The sequence below is a fragment of the Brassica rapa genome, chromosome A07, assembly GCF_000309985.2.
Source record: "Brassica rapa cultivar Chiifu-401-42 chromosome A07, CAAS_Brap_v3.01, whole genome shotgun sequence".
In the NCBI taxonomy this organism is placed as follows: Eukaryota; Viridiplantae; Streptophyta; class Magnoliopsida; order Brassicales; family Brassicaceae; genus Brassica; species Brassica rapa.
This window is the reverse complement of record NC_024801.2, coordinates 27,217,458-27,239,722: the sequence shown is the minus strand read 5'-3', so window position 1 is coordinate 27,239,722 and position 22,265 is coordinate 27,217,458. Positions and strand designations below refer to the sequence as shown.

The 22,265-nt window shown below is 35.7% G+C and overlaps 3 protein-coding genes and 1 pseudogene across 3 annotated transcripts; 2 read left to right on the top strand and 2 right to left on the bottom strand.

The window, feature by feature from the left end:
• The first annotated feature begins 1,985 nt into the window (after positions 1-1,985).
• On the top strand, positions 1,986-5,875 carry LOC103832102 (probable inorganic phosphate transporter 1-9). The gene is made up of 2 exons (XM_009108057.3): positions 1,986-2,931; positions 4,403-5,875. The coding sequence occupies exons 1-2, from the start codon at positions 2,246-2,248 to the stop codon at positions 5,463-5,465; spliced, it is 1,749 nt and encodes a 582-aa protein (XP_009106305.1). The 5' UTR covers positions 1,986-2,245; the 3' UTR covers positions 5,466-5,875.
• LOC103832103 lies at positions 5,339-9,955 on the bottom strand (annotated as a pseudogene).
• A 186-nt stretch (positions 9,956-10,141) lies between these two features.
• On the top strand, positions 10,142-13,470 carry LOC103832101 (protein CUP-SHAPED COTYLEDON 3). The gene is made up of 3 exons (XM_009108055.3): positions 10,142-10,519; positions 10,763-11,046; positions 11,828-13,470. Exons 1-3 carry the CDS (start codon positions 10,315-10,317, stop codon positions 12,344-12,346), a joined length of 1,008 nt encoding a protein of 335 aa, XP_009106303.1. The 5' UTR covers positions 10,142-10,314; the 3' UTR covers positions 12,347-13,470.
• Positions 13,471-16,430: 2,960 nt separating this feature from the next.
• Positions 16,431-17,422, bottom strand: LOC103832100 (RING-H2 finger protein ATL8). The gene has a single exon (XM_009108054.3). It carries the CDS (start codon positions 17,213-17,215, stop codon positions 16,637-16,639), a length of 579 nt encoding a protein of 192 aa, XP_009106302.1. The 5' UTR covers positions 17,216-17,422; the 3' UTR covers positions 16,431-16,636.
• Positions 17,423-22,265: the final 4,843 nt, after the last annotated feature.

Sequence of the window (22,265 nt, the reverse complement as noted above, 5' to 3'; positions counted from 1 at the left end):
TTGGGCCGCACTTATAAGCTCTTCTTCTGAATCGAATTGAGCAGAAGTGACTGGTCTGACAGGTGAAGTGTTGGCCACAACTCGAGCGGGTGGCGTTCGGTGCACTACAGGGATCCAGGTGAGGGTGCCACTGGCTGATCGCGGAGAAGAGGCTCCAAAATTTGAGTTTGGCAAGCTTGTGGATCTTGTAATTTTCTTCTGTTCAACTTGCGAAGAAGACCTTTCAGTTAAAGTTGGCGCATCCTTAGCAAAAGCTTTGGAAACTGAAGGGGGTGTAGGAACAACAGCAGCCCGAGCAGACGTTGAAGACTGCGCTGCGTTGTTGAGATTGTCCGCAGGAGAGGCAGCAGGAGAGGCAGCAGACCCGGCTGGAGAAGCAGCAAAAGCAGGAGGGGGGGCAGCATTATCTGTGGCAATGGCAGTGTTCTGAAGTTGACGATCTGGACAGCGAAGCTCAGAGTGCCCAAATTCCGAGCAAATCCCACACTTATGCGGTACTTTGAGGTATTCCGCAGAGATAAAAACAGAGTTCCCGAGCTTATCTACAACCTTAACTGTTGATGCTCTCTTTCCAGCCAATTTGATTATGACTTTAAGTTTCACCACACCATTTGAATACGGAGGAAGCTTTGGGAACTCAGATTGGACTGGGAATCCAACTCCTGTTGCAAACGTACTGAAGCATTCGAGAGACCAAAGTTCCTGCGGTATGCCTCTGAATAAAACCCAAACCGGTGCGTACTCCAATCTCATTGGAGCTAGGTTGATTTTTGGTGACCATTCGAATACAGAGAAGGCACACTTGCCAGAATGCCAAAACCCAACATCTAGCACCCATTTTCTTATGATTTCACATGGGATGAAGATCAAGCAGACATTCTTTGAGTGGTACCTAACTCTGATCCTTCCTTGCTTTCCCCAGATAGGGTTTAGGTCAGCGAAGATTTTTGCCGGAGAAGGTGCCGTTCCATGGAACTGAGCAACAAGATAGCCTTTCCAAATATCAGATGATTTTAAGATAACTGATTCTGGTGCCATAACAACCGGAGTCCCGTCCTCAGCGAAGGTAGGAGAAGCCATTTTTTTGAGATTGTGAGCCGACGACTTTAACTTTGAAACCCATGAAGCCGAAGAAGGCGAAGAGGAGGGTCCAGCAGTTGCTGTCGATGGCTTAGACGAAGAAGCCGGTGGAGCCAAGGGAACCAGAAGGGGTGGAGACGTAATTTGAGGAGAAGGTAGAAGCGGCAGCAGAGGATGCAGAGGCGGGACCTCGGGATGAAGAAACATCGAAGAGGCCAGGTTACCCGCATGAATGGAGCTTGCTTCACGAGAGATGAGACACAGATCTGGGGGCCATGGAGGTTCAGACGGCGCCGGAGGGGGGGCCGAGAGGAGATCCATGCAGGTCGGAGGGGGGAGGTTCTCAGTGACGGCAAGTGGCACCGACACCGGCGGCGGTAGGTGGAGAAAACCCTATCGCCTTAGAATCGCCAGAGAAGGCGCGTGGACTTCGGTACCCAAGAATCTTTTTTAATTACTCATGTTATCGTTATTGCCTTGCTGAATCGTCAGAAATTTTCCGAGAACCATGATTGTCGAAAATTTTAGTCAGGATATAAGATGTTTTCTTGTAGTCCACAGACGATCCAAAACGAGGAACAAAAAAAAACCAAAGCAATTGTCATACGTAAAATACATAGCATTAAAAATACAAGAGAAAAATACAGCAAACGTGGAAACACTCTATCGATCGCCCCCTACCCTATGCCGGCACCAAACGTGTGAGATTCTGTATCCAAAACGAAGAGCTCTTGTCGAAATAATAACAAAAAAAAAAGAAGTATGGCTTTAATTAACATCTTGTGTTGTTAAAAAAGAAGTATGGCTTTAATTTGTGACATATTTAGAGCAACTTCACCGTGAGATCCTCAAAAAATAAGTATGGCCTTAATTAACATCTTGTGTTGTGCACGTTGTGAGAACATAAACTGAAAACCTTTTAAAACTTTATAAAGGACAAGTAATTGCCGATTTTATTAAAAAAAACGTTGTGAAGTCAACTAAAGGAAATTGACTCTGTCGAGGGAGGTTGTGTTTCATGCAGTCAAACACAAAAGCATATTCCACTAATTCCCGACATTATAATAACGAGACAGAGACTTCCATTGTTCTCAGTTTGTGTATCATCAAAAACTAAGAAAGAAAACGAAACCTATTTTTTTATTTAAAAACAATAAAGTCGACGATGCCTGCGCCAAGAGTGTTATCGGCGTTAGATGTGGCGAGGATACAGTTGTACCATTTCAAGGCGATAATCATCGCCGGAATGAGTCTCTTCACCGACGCTTATGACCTCTTCTGTATAGCTCCGGTCTTGAAAATGCTCGGCGAAATCTATTACCACGAAGATTCAATCGGAACCCCTATTCTCTCCATTTTTTACGCCATCGCTCTCCTTGGCGCCGCCTTAGGTCAGCTCTTAGTCGGCTACTTAGGCGACCGACTAGGACGCAGACGTGTCTACGGTATATGTCTCATGATCATGGTCTTAAGCTCCTTTGGCTGCGGATTCTCCGTCTGCACAAGTCGCCGATCTTGCGTAATGGCGAGTCTTGGCTTCTTTAGATTCGTACTAGGGCTCGGGATCGGTGGAGATTACCCTCTCTCCGCCACCATCATGTCGGAGTTCGCTAATAAAAAGACGCGTGGGACTTTTATCTCCGCCGTGTTCTCCATGCAGGGGCTAGGCATCTTGATGAGCTCCACCGTTACGATGGCTGTATGTGCGGCGTTTAAGAATGCCGGAAAAGGTAGTTCGGAGAAAACGAAAGCGGCGGAAGCGGATATTGCTTGGAGGTTGATTCTGATGATCGGTGCTATTCCCGCCGCCTTAACGTTTTACTGGCGAATGCGTATGCCTGAAACCGCCAGGTTAGTTCAATAATCTAATCTTTTGTTTTTTATATGTATAATATATTAATATATGTAATATATATAGCACTCAAAAACTAAAATGACAAAAATAGCATTTTATCTTTTGAAAAATTTAAATTTTTTTATTTTTCAAAATTTGAAATCTTATCCCCAAAACCTCACTTCTCAACTCTAAACCCTAAAACCTAAATTCTAAATCCTAAACCCTAAATTATAAACCTTAAACCCCACCCCTTAAGTGCTATTTTTGTGACTTTTGGCCTTGAATGCTAGTTTGGGAACAAAAACTTGATTTAGTGCTATTTTGATATTTTTCTCTATATTAATTGTTGTCAAAGAGTAATTCTTGGGTTCACCCCCTAGGGTGAACCTCTAGGTTAACCAACCAATAGTGTTTGAGTATTTGATATTTGATATCTTTTAAAAAGGAAACAACATTAAATTTCCAAATAAGATTATCTTTTTAAAATAAAACAATAAAAATACATAAAAATAGTTACAAAAAATAAATAAATAAATATTTTTAAGTCTTTAGCAAAATACTAAACCCTATACCCTAAATCTTAAACCCTAAACCCTAAACCTTAAACTTTGGATAAACTCTAAACGTTTGAAAATCTTAAACCCTAAACCCTAAACCCTAAACCTTAAACTTTGGATAAATTTTAGTGTTATTAAAATTTAGTTTTTAATGTATGATTTAGGGTTTAAGATTTTCAAACGTTTAGAGTTTATCCAAAGTTTAAGGTTTAGGGTTTAAGATTTAAGGTATATGGTTTAGTATTTTGCTAAAGACTTAAAAATATTTATTTATTTATTTTTTGTAACTATTTTTATGTATTTTTATTGTTTTATTTTAAAAAGATAATCTTATTTGGAAATTCAATGTTGTTTCCTTTTTTAAAAGATATCAAATATCAAATAATCAAACACTATTGGTTGGTGAACCTAGAGGTTCACCCTAGGGGGTGAACCCAAGAATTACTCGTTGTCAAATGTATAATATATGTTGATTATTCTTCCAAGGTTTATGCTCCACCTAAGAAACATAGTTTTGTTTTATTAACTATATATATTTAACCTCTCCAAATAAAATATTACTCTCTTCCTATCAGGTTCTCTTCCACTTTCATTGTCTTTGCTTCATAAATAAAGTCGAAGTAATTGATAGTTTGCCTTCCTTGAGGCATGTCGTTGACTAATTATTTAGTTTATAACTTTAATTTATAGAGCTGCGATCTATCATTAATAATTTTAATACACTTTAATGAGCTTCGACATCATACCCTCTCTTTTTTTTCTTGTCAAAATATATTTTAACCTTCTCCACTAACTAACATGACATATTTTAGAGGATTTTACAATGACTTACAAGTAATTTATATCTTTAGTAAATTTTATTTTTTTCAAATTTTTCTAAATAATCAAATCAATCGGTCAATCACTAAAATTTTAAAGTTGCATGCAGATATACAGCATTAGTTGAGAACAACGCTATCAAAGCAGAAAAAGACATGGAAAAAGTCATGTCCATATCCAAATCATCTCAAGTAGAAGAAGATTTACCACAACTACCATCGTCTTCCTCTTCTACTTCCTCCTCGTACAAACTCTTCTCTCGCCGTTTCTTCAGCCTCCACGGCCGTGACCTCTTCGCAGCCTCAGCCAATTGGTTCCTAGTGGACGTTGTCTTCTACACAAGCAACCTCCTTCTCTCTCAAATCCTCAATGTATCCAACAAACCTCACAATGTCTACGACTCTGCCTTCGAAGTGGCTAAGGTCGCAGCCACCGTAGCCGTGTGCTCGACCATCCCTGGTTATTGGTTCACCGTTTATTTCATCGATAGAGTCGGTCGAGTCAAGATTCAGATAATGGGGTTCTTTCTTATGGCCGTTGTTTACTTAGTCGCGGGCATTCCATACAGTTGGTATCGGTCTGACCATGGTTATACTAGTAATAAAGGCTTTGTTGTTCTCTACGGGTTGATCTTCTTCTTTAGCAACTTTGGTCCCAACACGACGACGTTTATAATCCCAGCTGAGCTTTTTCCAGCTAGGTTTAGGTCCACGTGCCATGGGATTTCGGGAGCTGCCGGGAAGCTTGGAGCTATAGTTGGAACTGTTGGTTTCTTGTGGGGCACGAAACGCGACGAAGAGCACAAAGACGTTTTCCCAGACGTGAAACGCGTGAGGATCGCGTTTTTGATACTTGGAGGCGTTTGTATCGCTGGAGTGCTGGTGACGTATTTCTGCACGCGTGAAACTATGGGAAGATCGTTAGAAGAGAACGAAGAGGACGAGATTTGTGCCTACTCGTCAGCACCAGGATCACCGTCTGCTAGTGAGTTACCTACAATCACAACACAAGCAATCGTCTTTTTAAATCGTCATTACCCACATAGCTATACTTTGCCGGCTTGCTGTATCAACAGCTCGACGACCGGTTATAATCTCCAAAAGCAACACTCCAAACGCAAACACATCCGTCTTCTCATCAACAATCCCATGCATAAAGTACTCTGGAGCTAGATACCTTGTAAGAACAACAAAAGGAACCAAACCTGGTTTAAGATTTAAACATCAAGAAGATGTTGTATTTAAGCAGAATGCTCGTAAATACAATAGTCCCAAGTGTACAAGCTACCTGCATTCAACCATGTGAAATTACATTAATAAGAAAAAGCCAATCCAACATAAAAAAAAAAGGCTATCAACGTTTTGATTAATGTCAAGTAATATAACACTGATGAATATGCATGTTAGCTCATGTGTTCAACAACAGAGAGGCATCATCAGGCATGCCTTGCACGGTACATTGTAAGACAACTAAACAAATCCACTCCCTGCTAACTAACTACCAACAAGACTAAAGCATCTAAAGATTCATAATTTAAAGGATCTTAGAGTATAATTACCTCGAGAAAGGCCTTCAAGATCCACAAAAACGCAAGTATACGTACGCCATTCACTGAGAACCCCACCTACATTGAACAAAACAGCACAATACTCGAAGAACGATCATCAGTTTACATTCGAAAGGTCGAGACTTTACCAGCTTGGTGGAGATGGAAACATGCAAGATTAATCGGACGGCTCCCCTCGCTCTCTTGGAGACTTTTCTAAAGACATTCTCCACGAACCTAAGTAAAAGATCCAAGTTCTATCTTCTTCCTCCTCCTCTTTGTGCTCGTCTTCGTAATCCTCGTCATCAAACCCGTACTCCGGTCTGATCTTCCGGTTCCAGCCTGTCCGCGCACAGTCGACGAACTCATCCCTCCTCTGTTTCAAAACCCAGAAACAGTTTCAGATAGTGTATACATATACAAAGTAGACGAAGACAAGAATCGAATCTAACCTTGATGAAATCGCGAGCGGGAAGCAAAAAGGGAAGATCGGGGATTCTGGAGGAGAAGATTAGGGGTTTGGGAGTGAGGAGGAAGAAGGGGAGTGGAGATGAGTTTTGGTTGAGAGGAGAGCCAGAGAAGAAGGCGATGAGATTGGTGAGCAAGAGACGTATCTTCCGTTGCCTAATTAACATACGTCTCTTATGGTAATTGCCTTTTTTCTTTTTCTTTAATTCCTAAATAAACTAAATACCCTTGCTAAGAGACCCGGATAATGATGGTCTTATTTTCTTTGGTTTTTCATGTTTGATACTCACGTTCTCATGTTTACTCGAATCTTTTCTTCTTTTTTCTTCCACTTGTTAATTCCGTGCAAGTGGTATGTAAAAAAACGTCTAAAGCTTGGTGTCATCCTTTTATTCAATTTTTTCGACTTACCTAATTTAGAAACAGAAAGTTAAAATTGAGGATATGTGATATGATTAAAACCTATTAGATATTATATGAATATCTTTTTAGGTTTTGTTGGAAAAGAAGCAATCCTGTTGATTACCAGTGTTCCTCTTTGTCCAAATGAAACATTTCTCTCCTCATTCTGGTCCCCAAGAACTCTTTACTATGAAGTAATCCATGCCCTTTCTTGATCCGTACGTAACCGCTGCTACACCGTGATCAAGCTCGTCACCGCACCGCCCTTTAACCGATGGCCAAATTCGTCACTCGTTCGTTGGAAACGAATCGAGTTCGTTGACCCACTATTGATATAAATTTGTTAGAAACTGATAGACGGAAAAACTGCTGTGTTTATGATAAATTTTTAATGTTATCTTTTTAACATGTGTAAAACATCAGAAAATTTATCTATAAGGTATACTCCTTTTTTAAAGAGGGTATGTTTCATCGATTGGGAAACAAGACCCATAGTAAAGCCCATTTGGACCCATGTATAATATATTTGTTCGGTACGTGGTGCAAAACGGGGAACAAGACACTAAAACAGTCGTCATATGTTAACTAAAAAGTATCATAACACAAGAGAAAAATACAACAAACGTGGAAACACTCTTGATCTCTCTTTCCCTACCCTACGCCAGCTACATCACGTGCGCACTGTGCCCCTCTCTACCATTTCCATTGATCATTTAATTAAAATCATCCACTATCTGCATATATATGATCATTGATATATTCTTCCTCAAAAAAATGGACATCATGTCTTTGTTAAAAAAAATCTTCTTATTTGATCTTTTGCTACTGTGTTCCATTTTTTAATCAAAAAGTCTCGTCGTGTCTTCCTTAAATAGCTGGTCGGTTAGATTTTTATCACCTATGGATCTTATTTTATGGTCTGTTATACTAACATAGTCATATTAATTCACAAACTTAAGTTGTATAAAATTATATATATATGCATGCACGGCTTAGTTGGTCCCCCTGTGACTGCACCTTCTCGCTCATATTTATGAAGGCTTCGTCTGTCTATTATCCTCAAGACCTTTCACATTTATTACCCATCTCGTGTACGGACGTCCAGTGTCCTATTAGCATTTACAACCCAATCTTGGCATCAAATTATCATTAACCTGGACCAAAATTATACATTAACCCAAAAAGGTATCATACATATACCATATGCATATGAAAATATACCATCATATCTCTCTTGTAGGGCATTATAATCAAGACTCTCAGAATCACACTACTCGCGTGATGATATTTTAGTACTCCTATATTATATAGATAGGCTATTGTGATTGCTACCGAAAGATGAATGATGCAATAATTTATATTTGTAAGTGTTTATCAATCATATAGCGATTTATTTTTGATTAGGCAACAAATATCATTCACTTTTTCATTTAATGAATCTGAACTTTTCTATAATATTTTTAATTTCAAAATGCCTTTTAAATTTATAACTGATTAAACATAACTAAAAATGAAATTTTGGATAAAAATAAAACCAGTATAAATCTCACAGATTAAAAAAAGGAATGCTTGTGACGGGAAATGAGTGAGAGGTCGTTCTCTGGTGGAGCAGGTCGGTGCTGCCATTGTCCTTTCCTCTTCCTCCTTCATTTATTATATCTCCGCCTTCTCCTTGCAGGCTACTATTTCCTCTCCCTCTTTCTTTAGTTATAGAAAGTGACTTATTTATTGAAGTTAATTTGAATTTGTGTGAACCAAAAGAAACAAGAGTGTCATGTATATGTTTATGCGGGACGTTTATCTTGTGCGGTTTGATTTAATAGGTGTAACTGAGATTTTACTTCTAACAGCAACTTGATATTTTATTTGTCATTTTGGAAGATAATTTGTTACTATAAACTTTAATACAGACTTTTACCAACAAAAAAAAACTTTAATACAGACATATATTTAATACAAACAGACAAAGACGAGGAATGGACCCTTTTGTCATTTGATTGACACATACTATAAGAGAGGTGTGACAAACAGTCTCCTATTTTCATTTTTGTGATTTTTGTTTCACCTAATATCTCAAAGTTTAGTGACACGAATACTATACATACCAATTCACTAGTGCAGTGATTTTGAACAAAGTGGACAATATTTTTTCTACTACACAGTGGCTTATAAAGTGGTTCAAAGACCATCTCTAATGATACAAAATATTTTTTATATATTTTACTCTAAAATGTAATTCTATTATATAGTTGAATTTGTTAGATGGTTCATTCTATATTAGAGTTATTCTATAATAGAGTAAAATATAGAGTAACTCTATTATAGGTGAACTATTGGAGCAAATCTAACTTTATAATAGAGTTATTTTATTTTATAGTAAAATATATAAAAAAGTATTGTGTATTATTGGAAATGTCCTAAGGAATTATTTGTGAAATAACAAAAAAAAATCAAATTAGTTTTTTAAAGAGAAGTTGAGGAAGACATGGAAAAAAAAGGAGAGAGATTAAGAATTTGGTTAGTTTATGAATTTTGATTTTTTTCTAACAATTTCTCTAACTTTAATTGGGTTATTTCAAATGTAAGTTAAATGATATAGCCTTCACTGTTTTAACTGAATATATTAACAAACAAAAAAAAACTAAATAAAACTGTTACCTTTTTTGACAGGGCCAATAATATTGTTCGTGATGCAGAGGAACATCACTATAATTTAGTAGACCGACGAAATCACTTGGGCAATAATAAACGCAAATAGAAAAAATAACAATTTTGAGATGAATGAAAAGATAAAATAAAGTAACAGAAATATCATCAGAGCTAGAGAGATAGACCCCCTGGAGAAATATTATTTATATTATAAACAGAACATAAACTATATACTAAGCTTTTAATAATGGATAGGCTTAGGTAAGCCTATGCAAGTACAGCAGGTTTTGAATTATTGGATGAAACATTTGTTCAATATCTTGATTTAAATTTAAAAATCTATTATATTTATATAAATTATAGGGTTTTGTAGGGTTTAGGTAAAAGACAGACTTGGGAGATTTATCATAAGATCGTGTGGGCAGTTAAATATTTAGTGGGATAGATAGTGTAGTACGTATTGCATTTATTACCATTACCTGATTTTATATCATTCTACGCACGTGTCACCGCCGACATCTGATATCTTCAACTATTTCATTTCGTTTTATGTCATCCACTTCCAATTATTTGTGTCACCAAATGAATTTCACAGCCTTTATCATCAATGCTCCTATAACCTCAAATACTCAAAATACACTCTCTCTCTCTCTCTCTCTCTCTCTCTCTCTCTCTCTCTCTCTCTCTCTCTCTCTCTCTCTCTCTCTCTCTCTCTCTCTCTCTCTCTCTCTCTCTCTCTCTCTCTCTCTCTCTCTCTCTCTCTCTCTCTCTCTCTCTCTCTCTCTCTCTCTCTCTCTCTCTCTTATGTGCCCTTTTTGTATATAAATATATAATCTTGCACACAATAAGGTTATACTCACCATCACCTTTTGCATCATTGCTCTTTGTTCTCCTTTTTCGTGTCTCTTCTAGTAACAAGACTTAAAAGTATCTTTTTCAGTTATAATAACTAAACGATGATGCTTGCGGTGGAAGATGTGTTGAGTGAGCTCGCCGGAGAAGAAAGAAACGACAGAGGTTTACCACCTGGCTTCCGGTTTCACCCGACGGACGAAGAGCTCATAACTTTCTACTTAGCCTCTAAAGTCTTCCATGGAGGTCTATGTGGCATTCACATTGCCGAAGTTGACCTCAATCGCTGCGAACCCTGGGAACTCCCTGGTATGTAATATATATATTTTTTGTAAGAATGCTAAGATTTCTATCATTTTCAAAAATATATCTTAATATTTTATCTTTTTTTTTTTTTTTTTGATAACTATATTTTATCTTTTTGTATGAACGTCAATATTTATACCCTTTTCAAGAATACATCTTTATATATTCGTTTCTCTATAGTTTTGTTTCCCTTTTGTTTTCTTAATCTTTTTTTAACTTTCATGTGTTTTCTTTTGTGTTCTCAAGAAATGGCCAAGATGGGAGAGAGAGAGTGGTACTTTTACAGTCTAAGGGATAGAAAATATCCCACAGGGCTAAGGACTAACAGAGCCACTACCGCTGGATACTGGAAGGCTACCGGAAAAGATAAGGAGGTCTTTGCCGGCGGTGGCGGCGGCGGAGGAGCACTTGTCGGAATGAAGAAGACCCTTGTGTTCTACAAGGGTAGGGCTCCACGAGGCCTCAAGACTAAGTGGGTCATGCATGAGTATCGCCTCGAAACTGACCTTTCTCACCGCCACACGTGTAAGGTAAATGATAACTGTGTTACTTTAGCCCTAAACATGCGTCTCTTAATACTTTTAAACTCTACCAGATTAAACGAATTTAATTGCGACATTATTATTTTTATAAGTTGACTTTTTGAAACTAAAACTTAAATATAAAATATTAACTCATTTAATATTTCACCTTCGTTCTGTAACTTTACTCCCACCCGTGCGTCTCTTAAACTTTTTTAATAGTGTTATTTTTTGAGAAAAAAAAATATTACAAATTTTTAATATTACAGGTTTAACTTTATATTTCAGCATTACAATTTTTTTTATGAACTTCATCTAAAGAGTTGACTTTTAAAAACGATAAGCTGAAAAGAAAGGTTTAACTGAACTATTCACTTTTTCCCAAATTCATTTGTTACACTATTTCCTCAAAACTATTTTTTCAATAGTATTGTCATTATTTGGTTAAGCTAGTATGGGGTGGACAGGGGAGAGAGCAGTTTGAGATGTGATAGATTTGATATAAACCTGTACGTGTGGGTGTCAACACCAAACACCTTGCCGTTTTCTGTTCTTCCATGCTACACTGTTGTGTCGTTTTCATCACTATTGCTTTCTTCAATTAACTCCATGTATCGTCATAAATCAATTGGCCAGCTCGCATTTCAAACAAGATCTTTATCGATCTTGGTTACGTGTAATTAATACAATAATACAAATATGAAATATGTTTATTCTGAAGTAGCTATATACTTCGAAACATAATGTCTAATAGTAGCATTTTAATGTTTAATTTATGGTGGTGACACAGGAGGAATGGGTGATTTGCAGAGTGTTTAACAAAACAGGAGACAGAAAGAATGTTGGAATCCATAACCAAATCAGCTACCTCCATAACACTTCACTATCAACAACACATCAACAACATAACCATTATCATCATCTTGAAATCTTGCCTCCTCTTCTTGAACCATCTAAAACCCTAACCAACTTTCCATCGCTACTCTACGATGATACCCACCAAAATTACAATAATAACCTACTCCATGGATCATCAGCCCACAACGTTGACGAGTTCAAAACCCTAATCAATCCAGCCGTGTCTCAGCTCAACGGAGTCATTTTCTCTCCAGAAAACAGCAACTACAACAACGAGGACGACAACAACTTTGGCGTTAAGACAGAGCAATATTCGAACGGTGGCAATAACGATCTTGATGTGCGAGACTACTTAGACAACCCTTTTTGCCAGGAAGCGGGTTACGGTCTGTTGGGTCTTTCATCTTCTCCTGGACCTCTTATGCTATTAGATTCTCCATATGTCCTTTAGGTTTCCAGCTGTAGAATCCAGGCCTTTGGTTTATATATTTGGTCTTTTATGGTTTCTTATTATTTTCAGCCTTTGTGAAAAACATAATTAATATAAATATTATTGTTTCTAAGAACCCAAATATTTGGTAGATTAAGGACTTGTTTATTTTAAAAAGTTATGTGGCTGCTGCAGCCTTGCAGGAAAAGCTATTAGTGTGTTACTTTTGATGAACTGTATTTGTGGGCGTTTCACTGTTCGATGTGATGTCATAAATACGAATGATATTTATAACTATTCTGACGTCATTGTTTTATGTCTTTTTCGGTCTATGAACTATTTATTTCGTTATTTATTTATAACTATCTATTTATAATACTATGCAACTGCGAAAATTGCATTTCGGATGAGTTGCTACATTTGGCCGGTTAGGCGTTATACTGGTTATAGTCAACTGAAAAAACTGTACAGGATTTAATAAACCAATGCAATCGTTATTTTGGTTGGCCACACACAAGCCTAACCATCTTCGATAATTATGGTCTTAGAAGGGTTGAGCTAGGTTTGGGGGGGGGGGGGGGGGGGGGGGTGGGGGAGTCTGGTTTATCTGTGTGGTAGGTGAGCCACTGGTTCAGTTATAAAAGTTGTCTTCGTGAACACGCAACAATAAGTTGGTATATTAGACTATTCTTTTTTTGAAACACTGGTATTAGACTATTCAATATTGACTTTAAGAATACCTGAAAAACTATCTTTTCAAATTTCACAAATATATTTTTTAAACAACATACTTTATTAGATTAAATAGTGTAGGATAATACAAACAATCAACCAACCATTCCAAATGGGTGGTATTACGAAAAATCAACATTTTCACAAATTTGTTTTTATTTGAAATTATTTTGTTTCTTCACTCATAGCCGCTCAGTTTTTTTTCCTTTAGCAAAAAAAAAAGAAAAGAAAATCTGCTTTTATTAAGATCGCCCCAGTTTGGAACGATAAAACCCAATAAACATCAACGAGGCCCATAAATTGATAGTAGCTAAAATGCTACGATATTGAAACCTGGATATATCAACAAACATGTGATAAAATATACATTACATTTTAACAATCTATGAAAAATATGCAAAATTAGTTGAGTTGAAAAGATGTCATAAACTTAACAAGTGTTATATTATCATTACATAGATAAATGTCACTGTAGAAAATCCAAAGGATCTAAACATATAATCCTCAAAATTAATAACGCATGTGCATGTTTACAAATATTGTCCCATAACAAAACATAATTAGTGGTGCAGTTATAAATGTTGTCATATTCAGGTGTAAAATTTCTAATGCACAAAAGAGAAGTTGCTTTAATTTGTCTACCAGACCTGAATTTGAACATTACCTTAATGCGTCAAAAAAATTGTACACTTTCTTAAACCTTCACGCACACACATATATATTATATACTCAACCGATAATGATTTTGTTCAACTATACCACCACTAGCTAAGAATCAACCAGCGAATCTCCGGCCAGATTTGGAACATCAGTTTCATCATTTTTCACTGAGAAATTATACTTTTTACTTTTAACAACCAAAAGAGCAGCTCTTCACTTTCGACTTCCTACTATTTCTTTGCGATATAGAAAAGAAATAAATATTCATAAGTAGTATAGCTATCATTTTAGTAAATATTATCTGAGAGCTAGGCAAAATAATGCTATCATCTATCCATGGAAATAAAGCCAAGGGACAAGGTAACAGATCAGGCACATTCATGCACGTACAATAATACAATTTATTATATAAGCGAATACTTCAATTTCGATATTAAATACCACACCACGAGTGTGAACTCGCCAGATCTCCTAACTCTATCACTTTTGCGTCTCCATCACATTACGCCGTCTCAAATATTGACAATTCTTCACATAGTCAACCATGTGACCTTTCGTATCGGAGCTATTATCATCGTTATCCGAAGATCTCGAATTTCTTGCTCAGGCCGTACCCCTACTCTTCGAGTCTTTACTAGCGTTGAGATCCTTGTTCGTCAGATCCATGAGCTCACCGTCTAACTACAAGTGGTCGGCCAGAATGCATGATTCCGCTGTCGCCTCTATTTTGAGTCAGGCTCGTATCTTTAACGCCTCTTCCCTGCATTTTACTGCATCGTAATCTAAACTCATCGTAATCTAACTCAGCATATCCCGACTCTGTCAACTGCTATTTTTCAGAAGTTGTACCGTGAACGACTTTGTGTGTAGTCCTATTCTGTCAGTCTCTCTGCACTTTACTGCAACGACATGAGATCCATGCATTTTTAGAAGCAGTTCTCAGCTGCTTTCAAAACCCATTGATTGAGTTCTTCAATGTATATCAACTTCAGCATGTTCCTTCGAATGCATGCTCTAAGATTACAAATGAAGTTTTTCTATGGGTTTCTTCTCTACTCAGCCATATCTATCATCGGTCATGTTTTAGTTATTTTAATTTACCGTCGAGTTTCTTTCCGGTTGTATTCGATTTAGTTAATTAGACCTTTAATTTTTATTATAATCAGTTATTAATAAAAAAAATACCACACCACGATTTTAATAATATTATTTATCTGTCTTGGTGATTCGACATTTGTCAGTTTCGAGTAGAATATGTATGAATTGGAAGATGTCAGTGAGAAAAGGTAATGTCTTACCCAAAAAAATAGAGGTACTGTCAATTAGTCTATTATGAAAACTGAATCGAGCTATTACCACTAACCCAAATACACTTAAAACAACCACTTTGAGTTAGTGGTGATAGCTCGCTTTCAGCTCGAAAATTTTGAAGACTTAGAGCATTAAATACCCGTTCAAGCTATATCCTCAAAGCCATAGTAGTTAAAAGATATAATTGACGGATTTTTTTTGGGGTCTAAACTGATGGATATTGATGGATATTTTGCAATTTAGTTTACTTTTATTACAAAATTTCTATACACACTATAAGTTATACGATTAAATAAGGTTATCACTTAGCACATGGACGCACAGCAGCACTTTCCATAGTGGAAAAACTCGTGATGAATGATGATAGCTCGCGAGGGTGGACCATCATTATTCGTACGTGTTTTATTTGATGGCTACACGTAGAAAGATAAACAATCCATATAATAGTTTATTTTTCATGTGTGTGATTATCTACATCTTGACTAACTATTATCAAATTACTTTCTCACTGTCTTAATTCGCACTTAAGTTGTACTCTAGGATCTTGGCGATCTTTTGTTAGGTCAATGTTCGACGACAAAATAAGACCATCTTCATGGTCATTTCCGAAGTCCTAATGCTAATTATTTAAACTCGCGTTTGATAGTTTAGTGGGATACAGGCTCGTGATCCCAACATTCATAAATTACTCATTGAATAAATTAAATAATATAAACCCACCCCAACAATTTGTTTGATGCTTTATCAATGGAAAATGGAAAAAGAGAAAACTCACACAAAACACATCACACCATCTGTTCCACGGACAATGGTCCATCTGTCTACTTTTCCATATGTTTTAACGAATATTCCATAAGTTAATCAAATAAGTAGCAACGAACAACCAACATTCAATTATGATTAACTGAGTCCGTTGATGCTTCTATACATGAACTTAGACGTAAATTAAACCATGCATATATAGTATTACAAGGCGAATGCTATGTCATTGATTTCTTACATGAAAATATATACAGAACTGGCGTTTTCTATCCAATGAACCAAATTGTGCTACGAGGGAACGTTGCTTTTTAGATTACTATTTTTATTAGTTTTTTTTTTAAGTGCACTTAATTCATTTATGATTCGTTAGACACTTTGTCACCACGCAAAACCATCTAAAACGTAGAAAGTCGGTAACATAATTAGTACATTCACGTTACCATCGCATATTCCTGTTAATAACTACATTCAAGCATATCTGGTTGTTTGGTTTGGTACCAAATTTTAAAGTTCTAGTAGTTGATTTGGGTTGTAGTTACGTACGAACTGTGTGGTCCAACGTCTAAGTTCCAAGTTCTTGCAACTGTTTCATGGTCTTTAGTTAGTTCACAAATCACGTCGATATCCATAAAACGATATATTGATAAAAATTAATTACTTTGCAATATAAAAAAGGAAAGTGTTCAATGACAATAACTTTCCATTACACATAATAATAAATATATTTACAATAAATAAATATTTACACATGACAGATTACCATTATCCTCTAAAATGATAAGGAATACTTTTTAATTATATATTATTGTAATGTGTAAGATAGGAAAAAGTCTTTTGAAAAAAGAATCAAGGCAAGAAGCTATTAGGTTCATCTTCATCTTCACGTTGCTTGACCCGGGTATCGGATTCGGATCCTGAGCTTGAGCTACCGGGTACGCCGCCACATTTTTGACACCTGGCAACCACCAAGACCTGACGGCAAGAAGGACACGAAGAGTGAGACCCAAGCCACGTGTCGATACACGCCACGTGAAAACCGTGACCGCACTGCGGCAACACTCTGAGCTCATCGCCGGCGGCGAACTCCGTCAGGCAGATCGCGCACTCGGCCAGTTTCTCCGCCTGAGGAGAATCCGGCGAGTAAGTGAGCTTCGACAGAGAACGTAGTACTTTCTTTTTCAATCCTTTGTTGGCCGCAGCCACCGGCGGTTGAGGATTCTGATCGGAGTTCGCGGCGGAGCTCCTACTGGCGGCGATGCGACGGAGCCAGGAGCATCGAGAGACGGCGACTAAGCCGAGGACGCAAATCAGTGCGCAGAGGAGAGCTGCTATGATGACTATGAGGTCAGAGTTTAACGTCGGAGAAGCTTTGGCCGGCGACGGAGGAGTGGCTTCTTGAAGGAGACGAAAGAGAAGACGCGCCATTGCTGGAGAAGAAGAGAGGTTTGATTTGAAAAGTTGAGAGGGATTAGGTTTTGAGGAGTGTGAGCTTGTTTGTTTTGGGAGGCAAAGAGTAAAGGGTATTTATAGTGAACGTGAGAGATCGCGTCTTGCTTTATAATAACATCACTTTCGGTTATAAGATTATTTTCTTAAATGTTTTAATTGTTGCTTTTAGTCAAAAGACTTATCAAACTCTATTGCTTCTTTTTTCTTCATGTGTCTTGTTTTCTCTTTCAGTGTTTTGGCATATCAAACGGTCTCAAGTTTTTACGTAAACAGAAACATGTATTGTAATAGTAATATTTACATATTATTTGGGGACTACTTATTGGATATTTTGTCTAAAATTAAACGTTAGAGTCTATTAAATTCTACATAAATTAAACAGAGAAGTCCAAAAGATTAATTACACCAAAAAGAGTCCAAGAGATTAAAAACTAACTGTATGGAATGAATAATACTTTTAGTGGATTCAAAAGCATTTTATAGTTTGATTTCCAAAATAATATATGAGATAGTGGTGCGTGTGGGGGTAGTGCACACACATGATGGAAATGGCAGAAGCGTGTGTGTGCGAAAATGCGATGCCTTGGACCAGTGAGCACGAAAATCACGAGATAGATTGATAAGGTGTGTACTCACTTATCACAATATATATATATATATATATATATATATATTTTTAACTACCAGGAAGTTCGGGCTGAAGTCCTAATCTTCCCGGATCCGAAATTACGGTATATAATATTAGTTTCGTCACAACGGTCATTCGAACTGAAAACCTCTAACACAATAATCACAATATTATTTCTTCTAAACATAGCACTTGTAATTAATGACTGCAACTAGTTTTTTAGATTGCTATATATATGGAGTATGGACTTGAGATTGGAGAAAAAAACGTTTTAAGACATATTATTGTAGTGGACTGTAACTGGGTTGGTGTATTATGATTACATAACTCTTTTAGATCAAATGTATTTTTTATTAAAATGCACAATGAATATAATTGCTAGAGACTAAGTTCTATTACTATTTTTGTTGTATTGTTGCTGCTGCTAGAGACGTGTGGGAAATTAGACAAATTTAAGAAAAATCAGAGTATTACCCGAGAAAGATGCATTAGTAAGGAAGACAGCGTTCGCACAACAATTCCACGGGTAGATCCTACAATCTGCACTCAAAGGTTTTAGTTGTCTTAATTAGTGTAGTAATACTATTTTAATTAATTTATATTCTTATTGTTTGGTTAATTATTTAGTTGAGCATCTTACGTAATTGGCGCAATATTGATGATACATATGTTACGAATAACTTAATGACGTTTGACCTAGTGGATAAATATCATTTTCTATGTACAATAATGACCTTTGAAATCACGAAAAGAACATTTTGTTTTTAATTAGTGGCTGCTAGACAAGTTGGAAACCACAAAAAGTAGATCGTCTTATAAATTATAAACGGTAGTAACAACTTTTTAAAAGATGTTATGTTATGTTGTGTATAGACTTGTAGGTATATAAGATTTACATTTTATGAAGTCGTTATACTGACAAAATATACTATAAATTCTGATATTGTGTCTACAAATATTCAAAGTTTCTTGTTTTTAAACAGTTAAATCATATTTTTTGAACAGATTTTTTTTAAAGCTTAATAATTAATGTTCAAATATCCCACTTAACAAGTTTTCAATTAGTTACGAATAATGCAGTGCCTTTTCATTTTGTTTTTCTATGTTGGTTCAGGACTAGCAGCCAATCAAGCTAACATGGCATCTGGAATGGGGATAAAGATAATTCACTGATGAAAACATTTTAATGGTTAGATAAGATCAATCTTAAATCTTATCCCTCCATAATAATTATGAACCTTTTTTCTATTTATGGGATAAAAAGTAATATTTAGGTGTATAATCTATGTATAGACAAATAATTAAAGTGTTGAAAACAAAAGACACAATTATTTAAAATTGACCGTGGAATTGCAAATGACAACCACATAAAAAACAATAAATACGAGGAAAAGAAAATAAATCTATCTCATAACCTTCACATACTATCCAAACTCTATGTCATACGTTGCTCGGTTGACCAAACAAACTAGGTAATGTATCACCAAAAAATTACGTATCAAAGATTCAATACTCGAATTCAGGATCTTGATCAAAACTCTATGGGATGCTGATCAATAATACTTAATGAAATTACAATTTACTTAAAATGATTTCATCTGTTGTTATGCAGTTTTGTGTACATTGTTACCAAAGAGTACTCATGTATATGAATGTTTATCGATTTGTGTAAACGTGTTAGTTTAGCTCAAGCATTTTTTTTAGCAGAAAAGATGATAAGTTGGCAGGTCTGCGCGCCCTCATACATTGCCTCGTGCATGTTTCACTAATCGACAGAAAATAAGTGAATCTGTAAAGGTGGTCGTATATAGAAGCGCCTGACATTTAGATTTTTGTAATACAGATAATAGCAACTAGGATATTATACATATATGGTCTGATAAGCATGTTTCTAACCTATACTTATAAATTCGTCCTGCCTAAAGTAAATACTAAAACCAGTTATAAAATATACGTGGAGAACAATCACCTAACCGGCCTAATCTTGTAGAGATAGCAATGAAAGTTCTCGTGAAAGTTTTTTCTTCATGGTCGCCACCATATAATTATAATTTGCGCGAAAGATGATAATAACAACTAACTGAAAAACATGCGTCAAAAGACTCGAAAAGATTTGGTGAATAAGGACGCTTGTCTATTTCTTATTCACAAACCTTTTTCCCTTTACTTCTCACTCGATATATACATACACTACACTACGGTCCAGGTTGGTTTTTATTTATTCTGAAGTCTGAACTATCATAAACTCGTTTTTGATTTTTCTTTAATTGTTCTTTTATATGAAAGATGGAATATGTACGCCATACCTGAATACGAAATAGTGTATGGTAAGAAGAGAAGGAGCAAGCGTGTGGAATTCTAACTTTCCAAATAGAGTTAGATGACAAAAATGAAATATATTAAAAAGACCATTTATTAGTTTGCTTGACTCTTTCTCTTCTAGTGCACTCCCCACTTTCGGATTCTCCACCGCCCATTTTTTGCTTCCTGTCACATGCTCCGCATTTTATCTATTTTTATCGGAATATTAATAGGTTATAAATTTCCCGATAGATCCTGGAATTACGTAAGCTCGTTACATATCATGTTGTTTAAAAACACCTTCTTTAAATGTAAAAGTTCATCACTACAAACATGCAGCTAAAAATATCTAAACTCTTAGTTAAATTCACAAATAAAGAGCCACTGAGAATACAATTTCATCCGATTGTTGTAAAATTAGAAATACATTTAATTTGTAAAATGTATAGGATTCTCAAACTACCTCTAATTTTTTGAAACCCTGTTTTTTATAACAAGTATAAGCAAGTGAGATTTTAGTTTAAAGCAGGGTTGAATAGGTATTATATTTTTAAATAATCTACGAATTCATGGTGGATTTTAGAAAATATTAACTAATCGTGTAATTATATAAACTGTATGTACAAGTTCACAATACCAATTTATCTGTGTACGAGTTCGTAAGGTTGGATTAGTTCATATTTATTATTGTAGAGCGTTTGGATATGCACCGGCGGGATTTTATACAAATGCAATCACATGTGAACATCTAAAGCCCATTCTGCCTTTTCTTTTGTTTTATACTAACCTTTTCTCGGACCTTGTATTATATATTTAAACATTTGATTATGCGAAAGTGTTTGACTGTTTGTTATTGTATAAAAGGAAACTCGGAACTAAAACAATTGATTTAAGAAAATGCATTGAATGTGACCAAATTAACTTTAACTGTCATCTAAAAGCAGACATGGCAGTCTTTCAATCGAAGAAATAGCTTTTACCTTGCGATTATCCTTCCACCAAACATAATTCGAATGAACTATAAATAATTCCACCGAATTTCTTATATATTAACATTAAATAAAAAATTTCAATAATGCATTTTTCTTTTCAATAACTATCATTTATCTTCAAATCTAATTTAGAAGAATACAATTCTGCACTACAAGTTAAAAAAATAATATATTGCTGAAACAAAATGATAATCTAAACCACTTAGTTTATTTGGAGTATAGGTTGAGTACCATTGTTGTAGACATATAGTTTTACATACTAGTGGTACTAAATTATTTGATATACTTAACATCGGGTAAACAAGCGATTACACATTGCTAATTAGTCACATTAGATCTTTGTATCATAGTAAAACATTACTATCACGATGTATATATCAACTGACATTGAGTTAACATACAAATATCAAATATGATGTGTAAAGACTAAAAAGATGAATCAAATACATGAAAAAGAAGATAATTGCAATTACTTTCCAAAATAACTTTACAGGTCGGGGAACTAAAAGTATGTAACAAAGATTTGGGATAAAACTTGTTACATCTAGTGCAATTTTCTTTACCAACCTAATCACTTAAAGCTACTTAAATACGGCTGCTTCTTGATAAAAACACTGTTGAGATATAGTTAAATATGCAATAGAGATCACGTGGATTACTATTATTTAAAGCCACTATAACAAATCTAACGATATAATCAGTGACTTGTCCATGTCTCTTTTTCTTTTACTGTTTGAAAAAGATCTTTGATCCTTTTTTTTTTCTCTTTTTTGAGTGATGATGATCAGTAAGCAAATCTTGAGCGTACCCCATCTTTGGATTCTCAAGCAGCAACACTTTTGTAATGATTTTTAAAACTCAAGTGTTTGGTACTGATGTTAATGTTCTCAGCAGCACCACCATATAAATAAAAACTAACACAAACCAGACCAAACCGGTACAAAATAGGGCTGGTTCTCTAGTGATCCCGGTTTGGAATTGGTTAATGAAATCATGACAACTTTTATTCGGTCTAGTTTATTTTGGTTCGGCTTCAGCATGTGTTTACCAGTTAATTCACACTTGCTTATATAATTTTGGCAACATTTTTTTGTAATTAGTAATG